This window comes from Podarcis muralis, chromosome 3, assembly GCF_964188315.1.
Source record: "Podarcis muralis chromosome 3, rPodMur119.hap1.1, whole genome shotgun sequence".
In the NCBI taxonomy this organism is placed as follows: Eukaryota; Metazoa; Chordata; class Lepidosauria; order Squamata; family Lacertidae; genus Podarcis; species Podarcis muralis.
Window position 1 is genome coordinate 16114400 of NC_135657.1, and position 14555 is coordinate 16128954.

Sequence of the window (14555 nt, forward strand, 5' to 3'; positions counted from 1 at the left end):
AACAAAAACAGCTAATGTTATTCTAGGCTGCATCAACAGTAGTGTCCAGATCAAGGCAAGTCATAGCACCACTCTGTTCTGCCTTGGTCAAACCACACCTTGAATTCTGGACACCACAGTTTAAGAAGGATGTTAACAAGCTGGAACATGTGCAGAGAAGGTCAACCAAGATGATCAAGGGTCTGGAGACCAAGTCTTATGAGGAACAGTTGAAGGAGCTGGGTTTGTTTAGCCTGGAAAATAGACTGAGAGGAGATACAGCCATCTTCAGATATCTCAGGGGCTGTCACATGGAAGAGGGAACAAGTTTTCTCCTGCTCTGGAGGGTAGGACTCGAACCAAGTTACAGAAAAATAGATTCCAAGTAAACATCAGGAAAAACTTTGTTAGTAAGAGCTGTTTGACAGTGGAACAGACTCCCTTGGAGGCTTTTAAGCAGAGGTTGGATGGCAATCTGTCGTGGATGCTTTAGGTGAGGTTCCTGCATTGCGAAGGGTTGGACTAGATGACCCTTGGCACCCTTCCAGCTCTACAATTCTATGATTCTATGACAGATAGCTTATAGGAAGTAATGAAGCATTGTATTGTCTGATAGCAGTCTTAGTGCCCTGTGAAGATTTATTCTGCACATTGCACAGAGAGAGTGACTGCAGATTTTGAAACAGACTATCCCACAAGCTCACACATTTGCTCTATGTTCATACATAGCTTTGAGTACAGTAGGCTGATGTCAAATCAGCAATGTAGTCTTTGCAGCAGGGGGGCCATTTGCTGAAAAATCTAGGCCACCCAAGTCTCACTCTTTCATCAACAAAGGTTTTTGTAACCAAAATAGGACTTGCTTAGAAGCTGTATTCTCAAAATCAAGCATCTAATATATATATCTTCAAAAGCCACAAACAAACACAGAACTTTATTTGTGAATGCATAATAATAAATAAGTGGCAAACAAAACAAGTAGGGGAACATTCAGAAAATGGAGGTATCTAAAGTGCTTTCAGACAAATATAAAAAGACAAGGGAAAAGATCAAACATTAACACTTTTACAGACATAATTACAAAATATTTTTCCTATGGCATTTTACAAAATAGGATTTTTTATTTCTGGGTTCTATGGCTTGATATTTTAATACAAGTGTGAATTCTATGCATAGCATGTCAAATAACATTCAAAAATGTAGAGTTATTGCATATGTTTTCCCAAATACAAATTTGTACAAATGCACAGTGTAATTCCATTTATTATGCTCAAATCATGGTAAAGGGACAGATTCCTTATCAAGTAGAATGTGCTGCAGCTCAAGGTGAAATCAGTGAGTCAAGAACAAGGAGATAGTCCACAGTGTTCCCGGGTACCATCTGCTTCCCTGCATCAGTTGGACCTACTGCATATTGTAAACACAGGTACCCTGATGTAGCATCTTCTAAACAAAGAGGGTTGATACACAGCTTTGTGCAGGGAGGATCTAACTGTTTTCTTCAGGGTCAGGAAATGGTCTTTGTGTGCAAAGAGAATTTGTTCAGCACAGTGTTTGTTATAGACTGAGATTCTCATTTTCTAGAGCTGTACACAGCATTCTCTGACACAAAAGAAAATAGCACATGTGTTCCACAGAACTCTCTATCTGGGCAAGAGGATTCAATCCAGCATGTGGTGGTGGTGTGAATCCTGGTCAAATTAAAGGGGATGCTGTCAGAACAGATTCTGGTGGCCTTCAGAGTTTGGTACGTATAAGTATACCTTGTTTACTATAGAATGAAAGGTCAACAGATAGTCTACCCCCTGTAGGACTCAAGATGTGCACAGACGCTTTTTGCTGACAGTTTCACTTGTAAGGAAAAGAAGCCATGGTTCTCCATACACATTCCAACATCATGTCTTCCATACATGTTAAGCCCTTAAATCGCTAGGCATTACTTGTCAAGGCTGGTTTGTTGTATCCCCTCCCCTCCCTAATCTTTGTAATGTCACCAGAAATATAGAAATTAACCATTCCTGTCCTATAGTAGCATGTAATCTAAGGAACAAATTTTCCCTAAGGTTGATCACTTCTGAAAACAACACCCAAAGTATTTTTGTCATTACCACACCTTGGATTAGCTTAGATGAAGTGCCTTCAGTTTCTTTTTCTACTATAGCAGGTGTGGCTAACCAGTTGCTTTTGGTCCGCAACTCCCATTGGCCTCAGCCAGCTTGGCCAATCATCAGGGATGATGGGAGTTGTAGTCCAGCATCCAGAGGGCCACAGGTTAATCTCTCCCATGTTATAGAATGAGGATGCCCTGGTCGTTTTTCTGGAGCTGCTAATCAAAGGTGACTTAGTGAGACATTTTAAAGGAAAAAAGTCAGTAACCCCAATTTATATTGTTTACGTATAAACAACTTTAATGTTGAAAAAATAAATTTTATATTTTGGATGGGCACCATCTAAAAAAGGTCCCACTTTTATGTAAAATGTTGCATTAGTTAGCTGAAAAATAGTAATAAATATTAATTAAACATTAATAAATATATTTTCCCATAGCATTGAAGAGGTTTCTTCATTTATTTATTTATTTTCTATTGTATCACATCTCTCCTCTTTCTGATTCTTAGTGCTCACTGTCCTTCATTTTGGGCTGGGGGCCTCCACTGAGACACTGTCTCAAAGTGTCGTGCTTTTTCTCATGCTTTGCTGTGCTGGAGAGATCCATTGCAATGTCATCAGAATTGTCCATTGAGGTAAATTTGTCAGTGGAGCTTCTTTCCTGCTCTACCTGCTTAATTTTTAATTCCTCTTCAGGGCGTTGAGATTTCCAGTCACTGTTCCCCTTTTCCTCGCTTTCGGGCTTAGTTGTAACATCCATTGATTTTTTATGCATTCCTTTAAAGAAAAGCAAAGACCAGAGAGAGTACTGAGAGAGAATACTGATTAAACCTAACAGTGACTGAGAAAGCTAGTACTCTAGCTTGACTGAAACTCATTGGGGTCAACTCATAGCAGCCCACTGAAATCAGTAGACCTGCAAGATAACCTTATCCCATATATGCCCGCTCAATTGCTTCAATCTGCAGAACTAGTACTAATACAGGTGCCGCACAATACTCATTCTGCATTTGTAAGAAATTTACATTTTAGTGCAGCAGCACCCATATTTCGGGACTCCTTGTCTACTGACATCAGGAGTACATCACTCTACTTTTTTGGGTGTCAGGTTAAAAACATTTTTGCTTAGGCAAGCCTGTCCAGACATGTTAAATATTGACATGTGTTTTAATACAGTTTTTAGTTTATCATTTTAATTATTTTTTGAATGTTTTAAATCATTAACTTTTTTTTAACTGATAATTTTATCGTTTTATTCTTGTTGTACACCACTTTGAGGTTTCATTGCAATCAAAGAGTATATAAATATTGTGAAATAAAAATAAGTAATAGTCATCAACGGCTGCATCCATTGCAGTACCACACATGCCATAGCTTGCTCATGTAAAACACATGAGCAGATCTGCCCTCCCCATCCACATGGTTCCATCATTAGCCATGCATACTAAGATATCATACAACTGGATTCATGGAAGGCAGGTCAGTAGCTCTGCTGATATTCAAACATGGCGGGATCTCCATAGGGGATTTCACAAGCAAGGCAGCTGTTTTCTCCATGCAATGTCCCTGTCATACAAGGAGGAAGTTTGAAGCACTAGGAAGAAAGCTGTTCTGTCAGCTCTGATAAAATTCTTAACCAAAGGTTAATCTGTGCTTAACACAAGAACAAAATGTCGCCTTATGTAATTAAATCTAAATTTCACTCTAGTATTTTATAAAAGTGATGGCAAGTCAGCTAACAATCACTTCCTTATTTCTCAGTTAATGAAGTGAGAAGGGCTTTCAAAATGACAAGCATTACTGGGGTAGAGAGCAGGTGTATAGGGTGTAAATAGAGAATGGATTTGTATATTATAAGAAGTATGTGTGCAAGCATGAGCAAACACATGAGTGCACAAACAACACAGTGGGATCCTTAACAGTGAGGGTTGGAAGGTAGATTTCACCATCATTGCAGCAGTGCCCACAAATGCACTCAGCAACACAATTGGGATGAAGGCTGTGAAGCCTAAGTCTGTTCTCTACCCCAGTAGTGTCTTTCATTTTGAAAGCCCTCCCCACTTAATTAACTGAGTTTCAGCCCAACCAGCGAATGCAGAGCACTATATGTTTGCTTACCGAGCAGCCAGGGGGCACAAGAGCCCACAAGCCCACTTTTGGCAGAGTTGATGATTGATTCAGGTAGCGGGATGGAGTGTCTCACCATAGCACCATAGAGACCATATTCTGCCATCACGCTGCTGCGGCCCCAGCACTTCTCACGCTTTCGCCACTTGGCTCTTCGGTTTTGAAACCAAACCTTTTGGATGCACATCAAGAAGTATATATTTAGCAAAAGTATCCATATTTGTGTGGAGGACTGAGGGGAAGGAGGAGAGGAAAGAAGATCAAATAAAACATGTCAGATCAAGAAAGCATATGTTCTAAGTAAATTTTGAGTTCTCTGTTGGCATAAATGAAATAGAAGACACACACAACCAAATTAACAGTTTCTCAATCTTATTCCTGCACTAAATAAGCAGTAAAAATTCTTTTTCCTTTCATTGTGTTCAGTGCTATTTTTCTAGAAACAGAAGTGCCGGAACCCACCATGAACACCTGCTTGTTCTCTTATAATGGCAATGGTGCCCACCTGAGAGGTGCCAGAACTGAGTTCCAGTTGAAAAAAACTATTTGTTCCAGGTGAAGATGATACTACATAAATTAACTGATAAGGTTAACCTTCACTCCTTTTGCTGTTATTTTTCTTTCTTAATACTACTGCCTTACTTGTGAAATACTACCTGGTCTGGGATCATATCACTTCTACATTTTGTATAGTACCAGCACCCTGTTGGTGCAAATTTACAGTGGCAGAAGAGTCATAATATTGGAAAGTGCAGGCTAGATATTGCAACTAACATCAGTTATTTTTTACTTATTTCAATACATTTTTATAGAGCTGAATTAGAATCAGATAGCTGGAAGATTATACAGCTTAGCCTCCTGCACTGTTGCACAATTTGCTAGGAAAAAATAATTCCTTAGAGCTATTTACCCAGCCACTCCTTAATCCAAAGGTTTCAAAGTCAGATGGGCTGGAGTGCCAAATTCCCCATCAGGCAGATACTCAACATTTTTTTTTTACTGAAAATAAAAGATGCTGTGGTCTTCAACTTCCTTCAGCCTCAGCCAACATGGTCAATAGTCAGGCATGATAGGTATTGTAGTCCAGGAAAATATCCATTCCTACCTGCCCTGAGGGTCTAGTAAGCTCCCATGACTTGTGTTTGATCAGTGCTTTAAATGAATGTGTTGACACTCAATACAGGCAGCCTTTACTGAGGACTGTAAATTATTATTAATTATTTATTATTATTATTATTATTATTATTATTATTATTATTATTTATAGCCCACCCATCTAGCTGGGTTTCCCCAGCTGCTCTGGGCAGCTCCCAACAGAATATTAAACAGAATAAAACTTCAAACATTAAAAACTTCCCTAAATGAACTTTCCATTTCCACACTTTATGGTGGCTTAACAATAACAAACAACATACCTGTATCCTATCCTCAGGGAGCTCTGTTTTCATGGCTAACATTTCTCTGGCATACACATCCGGGTAGTGGGCTTCATTGAAAGCCTTTTCCAATTCCTCCAGCTGATGGGCAGTAAACACAGTCCTACAGGGACAATAAACTCAGTAATTCATAGATGGCCGTGTCACATCCTTCATAAACAACTTTCTGCTCTAGTAGCAGATGTGTAAATTGGAATTATATAGGCCAGAGTGAGAAATACCAAGTTTAACAACTCCTGTATTTGCTGTTTGCCTGGAACTGCAAGTGTGTGTGTTTGCATGTGTGTGAGTGTGTGTGTGTGTGATGGAGTACATGGTTGATGGACTGCATTCATCCTGCAGGCCTCAGACAATATTTGGTGGTCCCCAGTATTGAACTCCACCTCCCATAAACCTCAGTCAGCATGGCTAATGGTCAGGGATGATGGGAATTATATAGTCCAGGAACATCTGGAGGAATTAGAAATTAACATATGAGCTGTATTTTTTGGCATTGCTTTCTATGGGAAAAGTGCCCACAATGTTTTCACTAATATAAAAGCTGCACAGTTATTTGTGACTTAATCTTTGATGCCTTAGGCAGGGTTGGGAAACTAGTAGCCACCAGCTGTTGATGGACTCCAGCTCCCATCATCCTTGACCATTGGGTTTACTGACGGGCTGATTGGAGTTGTTCCAACCTGGTCTGAGACCTTGATCTCTAAATTACCTTGCTCTTGTGCAAGGTAATGGGAATGAACAAGAGGGAGCTAGAGTCCACCCCAAGCTCTGCTGCTCAGACAAGCAGGCAGATCGCAAACTATAACTTCCAGAATGCTGTACAAAATAAGAACTGGCATAGAAGGGTGTCCCTTTGTGTTTCCATCTGCCTAGGAATTTGTTTTTTTTCTGTAAAATCCAGAAATATTACCAGGTCTTCAAGTCTAAAATGGAAGAGAAATCCTTTCATTACCAACATTTGATTTAAATTAACTCAAAATCTCCTAGCTCAATCAGATTTCATGCTGCCTAGTTTACTGTTGTGCTTTCAAGACTTACAGTGCAACCTTAGATATGCATAGGATTACAACCCCACTTACCTGGGAGTAAGCCCCCTTGAATTAAATAGGCCTTGCTTCTGAGTAGACATGGTTAGGATGGCCCAGTTAAACTGGGAACACAGGAAGCCACCTTTATACTAAGTCAGACTACTTGTCCATCCAGCCCAGTACTACCTACACTGGCTGGCATTAGCTCTTCAAGGTCTCTGACTTTCCCCATCACTTGCTGATTCTTTTTGCTGGGGATTGAACCTGGGACCTTCTGGGAGGAAAACATGGGTTTTACTACTGAGCCATGTCTCTGTTGTGCCTTCAGGACTTACTTTGAGCCAGGTTTCTCCCAATATATTGTTTTCACGGCTGAGGCTTAGCACTGAGCATATGAAAAAACCAAAAAGTTTCTGCCCATGTGCAAAGTGTCTTTCCTTTGCCACTGAGTAACCACAACTAACCATTAGGACTTCCAGGTTAAATGGTGTGACTTCTGTCTTGTCCCAAGCCCCAGAATTCTCTAGCAAAAATTCACATGTCTGATCAAGTGGCAATTTCTTTCTTCAACATCAACAGACCAGATAATTCATTTTAAAAAGTTATACAGTACTGTCCAATACAATACAGAAATGCTAACAGTGAAATCCTATTATATGTGTCTACTCAGAGGTAAGTCCTATTGAGTTCAATGATCCTCACTCCCAGGTGGGTGAATATAAGATTGCAGCTTAAGTGAGATTTTAAAGAGAGGGAATGTAGCGTACTTACAAAGTTTAACTCTGGGATCTAATGCTACAAGCTGTGTCTGGGAAGACTCCAGTTATATTTATCTGTCATACCTGTGCCGCCGTTTCTTTCTCTTGATCTGAGAATCGGATGCCTTGAGGTTGTTCTTGTCCCCCGACAAACTGTCTTCATCTAATATTTTGGTTGGGGAGAAAAACATAAATATAGATCAAAAGTTTCCCTCCGTATAACCATTGTTCTATTCAACTTATTTACATGCCCTGTTTAAAACAGATTTTTTCCCCAAAGAGTTTCCAAATTGTAAAAGAGCAATAAAAATTACTATGAAGAAAATCAACAGAAGTAGATTTCAGAAGTAGAATTTGTTAATGACAACTCTGCTTTTAAGGCTCATCTAAAAATGGGAGGAGAGGGAGCTCTGCAGACTTCCCCAGGGAGGGCATTTCACAGCTGCAGTGCCAACTAATATTCTACTTAGTACAGCATCTTCAGTGTCAAGAAATGGCCACTGATGAGGGTATATTGGCTGTTATCTACCACATATGCCACCTTTTGACCAGCCTGTGTCCAATAGTCCCTGTTGCGGCAAGCGCCAAGGAGGGGGGCAGGTAGCTGCCAACCAGGACTACAAACAGGGCTGGCAAGTGGCCAGAGCTGATTGAAACTGCTCTCCTCAGTCATTAGGAATATAGGTCAACTCCAACCATCTCCACTGCCTGGCAAAATAAATGGGAAGGAAGCTGCCACAAACACCAGCTTTTCAGCACCAGCAGAGCAACTAGAGCAGGTGGGAAGAAGGCTAAGGCAGGAATAGAATCGGGGGCAGTCCAGTTCTTCTACCAAGGGACCAACAGAACAGGGGGCTCCAAAGTAAACCTAGTTGGTCCTAGATGGAGGCTCCTTTTAATCACAATAAAAGTTACCAAACAGCTTTTATTTTTCCATTTCAATATTTTATTAATGCATAAGATATACAGAATCAATTTGTTTGTTTAAGCAAATTACTTTGAAACGCCTCCGTTCTCCCATAGTTCATAGGACAGTTTTTTATTCCAATGTATACTGTTTTGCAGAACCCTTAAAAAAACCAAGAGAACTCCAGCTGAGTAAAATTCTGTAGGAACCAACACCTTCAAACAGCCGCTGAAATTTTTAGCTCAATATTATTTTAGTGCCCTTTCCCTCCTTCAGTTTTATGCTGACCTCTCAGCTGGCAGCCGTGCTGCCTCTGAGATTACTAACTCAAGCAGGCATTCCTTTAATCTCTTCCCTGGAAAGACAGAGGCTGCCATCACACGCTTACACAGCAGTGAGTGAAACCCGAGGAAGCCCAGTGCCATGGTGTTTCCCACCTGGTTAGAACCCCACCGTGGTGGAGGCTTCCAGTCAAGTGAGAAAGGCCTACTTTTGATTGCCATTGGCCATGCTGATGTTCAACACTGCAGCTAAATGAACTATAACCACTGAAGAGAAACTCAAGCATGGTTTGGTGTGTGTTGTGTGAAGAGGATCTGAGTGAAAACATGCATGAGTAAAAATGTGCATATAACTTCCAAGTCCTAGTGTTCACCCACAGAGATAATGACCAAAATCACACACTGGAAAACACCGTGCCACAATATTTGACCCATGCTCCTCACCCAATAATAGTGCTGTAAGCAGCAATGCTGTTAGATTCTTCCCATGGACTCACCTGTCCCAACAAGCTGTTTGCCTAATATCTCCACACCTATATACATCTGCACATCCAAAAGTGATCCCTTATAAACAGAACGTCACATAAATGGTCCTTGGTGAATCTGTGTGGACAGTTGCACATGTGAAAATATTTGTACATGTGTGTTCCCACATGCAGAAGCTTGTCATCCAAATGGCCAATCCATATAAGGATTGTTTCAGATCTTTTTGGAGTTCTCTCATCAGCACTTTTATTTGCAGAATTTGTTTAATGTCTGCCAACAGTTAATGGTTCTGAAATAGCCGCCTGGTGCTCCAAATCATCTCCTTCCAAATCTTTCCCCCGGCAGATCAGGTCACCAGGATTTCATGTAAAATATTAGCATATCCATGTAGCTCTGCCTTTGGCTAGAACAGGGGCTAGAGTATTGGTGACAGATATGATAAACTCCATGATAAGATTCCTGCCCAGTCATGAAGCTCACTGGCTGGGTATGGGCTCGCTTTGGGAAGGGCCGTAGCTGAGTGGTAAAACATGTACTTTGTGCATAGAAGGTTTCGGGTTCAATCCTCAACATCTCCAGGAAGGGCTAGCAGCGACTCCTGTCTTAAATTCTGGAGAGCTGCTGCCAGTCAACGTTGACAAAATTGGACTAGATTAACTAGTGGTCTGATTCTTTCTATGTTTCCAAGTTACTGTTTCTCAAGCAACACACCGTAGAGTGTTATAATGTTGTGAAGCTGTAATGTGGGTTATTGGAAGGACAGGATGCAAGCACCTTTTTCATGGACACAGACAGGTCCTGTTTAACAGCTACATGATCTCCGGAATTCAACAGGTGGCACTTTTGCCTGTACAGAGATGTAGTGAGAGTTGGGGAAACCTCATGTTGTGGTGGTTCATATTATGCTGCTTTTAAAAGGCACAGGGTATCTGTTAGCAAATATATGAAACTTAAGATTGTTATCAACTTTAGATTTGGGAACCAGATTTCCATGTTGCGCTGGAAAATAAAGATTGGTGATAGCCCATCAATGCAAGACCCATGCAGTATGAAGACCTAAAGGGTTGGTTTGTTCGTTTATCTATGGCGTGCAGTGCCTGCACCTACCAACTGAGGATATTTCACGCATCTGGTAAGTAGACTCCAGCCCGCTGACCCTACCAAAAGATCTCTCGGTCCGTAAGGTGGCACACAACAACTCTTTCAAAGAGCTCTTGGAACTTCGGAGGTGTCCAAAAGGAACTGATCGGCGCCTGCCTGCCTGCCAGCCTCTCAGCGGCTCTGTGCTGTCTGAGCGCCCTGCGGAAAGCAGCGCTGTTCCCAAGCAGCCACGCTGCGCAAAGGTCGGGCTCCTGCCCTGCTTGGTGCGCTTCCTCCGGCCGCTCACTGCTCGATCTAACCCGGCCTGCGCTCCTCTACCCCTCCCGGCCTCTCGCCCCACGGCAGTCGCTCTCCTGGGTTCCCCTCCCCCCGGAGAGGACCTGCCCCAAGCTGGATCTCGCTTACCGGAGATGTTCTCCTTGTGCTTTTCGGCTCCGGGGCCGTATTGGTGCGGGTGGTGGCTCGGGTGGTGGTGCGAGTGGTGATGGTGCTCCGGGCGCGCTTGCAGAAAGGGCAGGTGCGCCGGCAGAAGGCAATGCGCCCCGGCCGGCTGCTGCGTGGCGAAGCCGCACAGGAAGCCCAAGCCCATGGGCAAGGGACCTCCGCCGCCGCCTCCTGCCAGTCCCGCTGCCCCTCCGCCGCCGCCTTCGCAGCCCGAGCCGGTCACGGAGGAGGTGGCGGGCGGCTGCAGCTCCGCCTCCAAGCCCAGCAGGTCGGTGATGGCGAAGCCCTTGGAGCGCAGGCTGCCGCCCGACGGGCTCCCCAAGCGCGCCTTCTCGGGGCCGCCGCCGCCTCCGCTGGGCGCCAGCGCTTTCCCCTTGGCTTTCCCCTCCGCGATCTCCTCGCGGCCCGTCATGCTGCTGCTGCTGCTGCCTCTGCTCGCCTCTCCTCGGCAGCCGGGCGCCGACACACAAGCGCCGAGAGACTCTCCGAGGCTTTTTATCCTGCGCGCCCCAAGCCGCCCGGCGCCAATCAGCTCCAGGGAAAGTGTGCGCGGGACGGAGGGGGGGGGGTCACTCCCTGAGAATTAATTGCCACCAATTTCCTCGCGGTCCGATCACTCTTTCCCCTGCTCCCCCTCCCTCTTTTCCCTCTCCACTTTCTGACTTGGGTATTATTTGCGCTGGGTAACAATAAAAGACGCCTGCTTCTTGGGAGAAAAGCGATGACAAACCTAGACAGCATCTTAAAAAGCAGAGACATCACCTTGCCAACAGAGGTCCATATAGTTAAAGCCATGGTTTTCCCAGTAGTGATGTGTGGAGGTGAGAGCTGGACCATAAAGAAGGCTGATCGCTAAAGAATTGATGCTTTTGAATTATGTTGCTGGAGGAGACTCTTGAGAGTCCCATGGACTGCAAGAAGATCAAACCTCTCCATTCTGAAGGAAATCAGCCCTGAGTGCTCACTGGAAGGACAGATCCTGAAGCTGAGGCTCCAGTACTTTGGCCACCTCATGAGAAGAGAAGACTCCCTGGAAAAGACCCTGATGTTGGGAAAGATGGAGGGCAGAAGGAGAAGGGGACGACAGAGGGCGAGATGGTTGGACAGTGTTCTCGAAGCTACAAACATGGGTTTGACCAAACTGCAGGAGGCAGTGGAAGACAGGAGTGCCTGGCGTGCTCTGGTCCATGGGGTCACGAAGAGTCGGACACGACTAAATGACTAGACAACAACCGATTTCACTACGAGGTGTGGAAGCCACATTGGCTTCGGCGTTTGTCCCCCGTCTCCCTGCCCTCCACGCTGTCCATCCCCCGTCACTGGCACACAAGAAGAGCCTGCAGGATCTGGCCAGTGGCCCATCTTAATCCAGGATCCTGTTCTCATACAGTGGCCACCCACATCCCTGTGAGAACCTGCAAGCAGGACCTCAGCGCAACGGCACCCTCCTTTCCTGCAGTTTCCAGCAACTGGCATTCAGAAACATCCTGCCACGAAATTGTCTAACCCTCTTTTGAAGCCATCCAAGTTGGCGGCCGTCACTGCTTCTTGTGGAAGAGAGTTCCGTAGTTTAACTGCATTAAAAAGTATTTTATCTGTCCAAAATCCTCCACCATTCAGCTTCATTGGGTGCCTACGAATTCCAGTGTTATCCAAACTTCTATCCGGTCACCTTACTCTCCTTTTCTCTAAACCTAGAAGTCCCAAAAGCTACAACCTTTCCCCATAGAAGAGTAGCTCCACCTCCTGGATCATTTTGGTTGCCCTTTTGTGGATTCTCAAGGCATAGCCCATAGGAAGCTATATCAAGTCAGACAGGTGGCCATTTAGCTCAGTACTACCTACACTGATTGGCAGCAGCTCTCCTGCGTTTCAGATGGGGTTCTCTCCCAACCCCACCTACAGATCCCAGGGATTGGACCTGGGACCTTCTACATGCAAGGTAGATGTTTTGCCACAGAGCTATGGTCTTCCCCTCAGGACCACTGGATATTGTCACCCCTTAACCACCTCTTCATTCTGTCATAGTGATATGGCGACAGATAGTAATAAAGAATGCTAAAGACAACCACTAGCAAGATAGCAGGGTGTCTGTTCAGAGATACTAACACAGCATAACTGTAAGTGGGGGTCTAAAGGTAAAGGGACCCCTGACCATTAGGTCCAGTCGTGGCCGACTCGGGTTGCGGCGCTCATCTAGCTTTATTGGCCGAGGGAGCCGGCGTACAGCTTCCGGGTCATGTGGCCAGCATGACTAAACCACTTCTGGTGAACCAGAGCAGTGCACGGAAATGCCGTTGACCTTCCCACCAGAGTGGTACCTATTTATCTACTTGCACTTTGACATGCTTTTGAACTGCTAGGTTGGCAGGAGCAGGGACCGAGCAATGGGAGCTCAACTTGTCGTGGGGATTCAAACCACTGACCTTCTGATCAGCAAGCACAAGGCTCAGTGGTTTAGACCACAGCACCACCTGTGTCCCATAAATGGGGGTCTACACTGTAGCATATTTAGCATAACCGTTAATTAGACAGTGAAGGCATCCTAATAATCATCTGCAGCCATTCGGACCTGGAAAATCAACAACCATCAGATTTCTTGGCAATGAACCCTTGGATACCTTTAATTGCCTGTTCTGTCTTAATTCTCTATGTAGTGAGGGAGTGCTGATGGCACAGGAGGGACAGATGATTTATTAAAAATGCAGCATGCTATACAAAACTTCCCATTAGGCGTAATATATATTGTAAGCCATAGCAGCCAGACTGTATCTGCAAAGCTGCCTTACAGAAGTTCAAGCCATTTGTTTATCATTCTAGCCCCATATTCTGTACTCTGACTGGCAGCAGCTCTCAGGCTTTCTCATTACCCACAACTTGAGCCTTTTAGCTGGAAATGCCAGAGATTGAGCCTGAGGCCTTTGGCATGGGAAGCATGTGCTCTGCCACTGAACTATGGCATCTTCCAATAGAGGTACCATTGTCTTCCAATAGAGGTACCATCGACAGGGAAAACCACTTTTCCAATTAAGGCGAGGATGAGTCCATGGGAGTCAGAAGGAATAAAGTTAGGCAGGAGTTTATGGTAGACTCACAGAGCAGGGGACTAACAGGCAGGAAAGTTACAACTCTAAGGACTATTAAGGACGGGAGGCAAAATTAGGAAGCACAAGCAATCAGAAACAAATCCTTCAGGACCCTGGACAGGTCCCATGAGCAAGGTTATTTGTTGCATGAATGCCAAAATCCATATTAAGACTATACCTTTAATAAGACAACTAAACTATCACAAGGGATGCGGTGGCGCTGTGGGGTAGACTACAGAGCCTAGGACTTGCCGATCAGAAGGTCGGCGGTTCAAATCCCCGCAATGGGGTGAGCTCCCGTTGCTCAGTCCCTGCTCCTGCCAACCTAGCAGTTTGAAAGCGTGTCAAAGTGCAAGTAGATAAATAGGTACCACTCCAGTGGGAAAGTAAACAGCGTTTCCGTGCGCTGCTCTGGTTCGCCAGAAGCGGCTTAGTCATGCTGGTCACATGACCCAGAAGCTGTACACCGGCTCCCTCGGCCAATAAAGCAAGATGAGCGCCGCAACCCCAGAGTCGGTCACGACTGGACCTAATGGTCGGGAGTCCCTTTACCTTTACCTTTAACTATCACAAAGCAATGTGTAAGCTTTTGAGTTCTCCATAGTTCTTCATCAGACAAGATGGTAAACAATGGGATGGGGGCAAACAAAGCAACACAGATGGAGAAAACCAAGGAGTCTGCCTCTCTTCATATCAATCCCCCTGCCCCCCCAAATGCAGCCCTCCAAGCCTCTTAGTCTGGGTATTCTCCCTAATGACATTCTTTTTCTCCAGGCTGTACCCCTTACTGGCTTGCTTCACACCCTCCATGAG

At 44.5% G+C, this 14555-nt stretch overlaps 1 protein-coding gene across 1 annotated transcript; it reads right to left on the bottom strand.

Moving 5' to 3' along the window:
* Positions 1-879: 879 nt before the first annotated feature.
* Positions 880-11144, bottom strand: VSX1 (visual system homeobox 1). Its single transcript, XM_028725009.2, has 5 exons — positions 10618-11144; positions 7522-7600; positions 5631-5754; positions 4207-4387; positions 880-2865 (listed from the first exon to the last, which is right to left on the bottom strand). Exons 1-5 carry the CDS (start codon positions 11066-11068, stop codon positions 2594-2596), a joined length of 1107 nt encoding a protein of 368 aa, XP_028580842.2. The 5' UTR covers positions 11069-11144; the 3' UTR covers positions 880-2593.
* Between the last annotated feature and the right edge of the window lie 3411 nt (positions 11145-14555).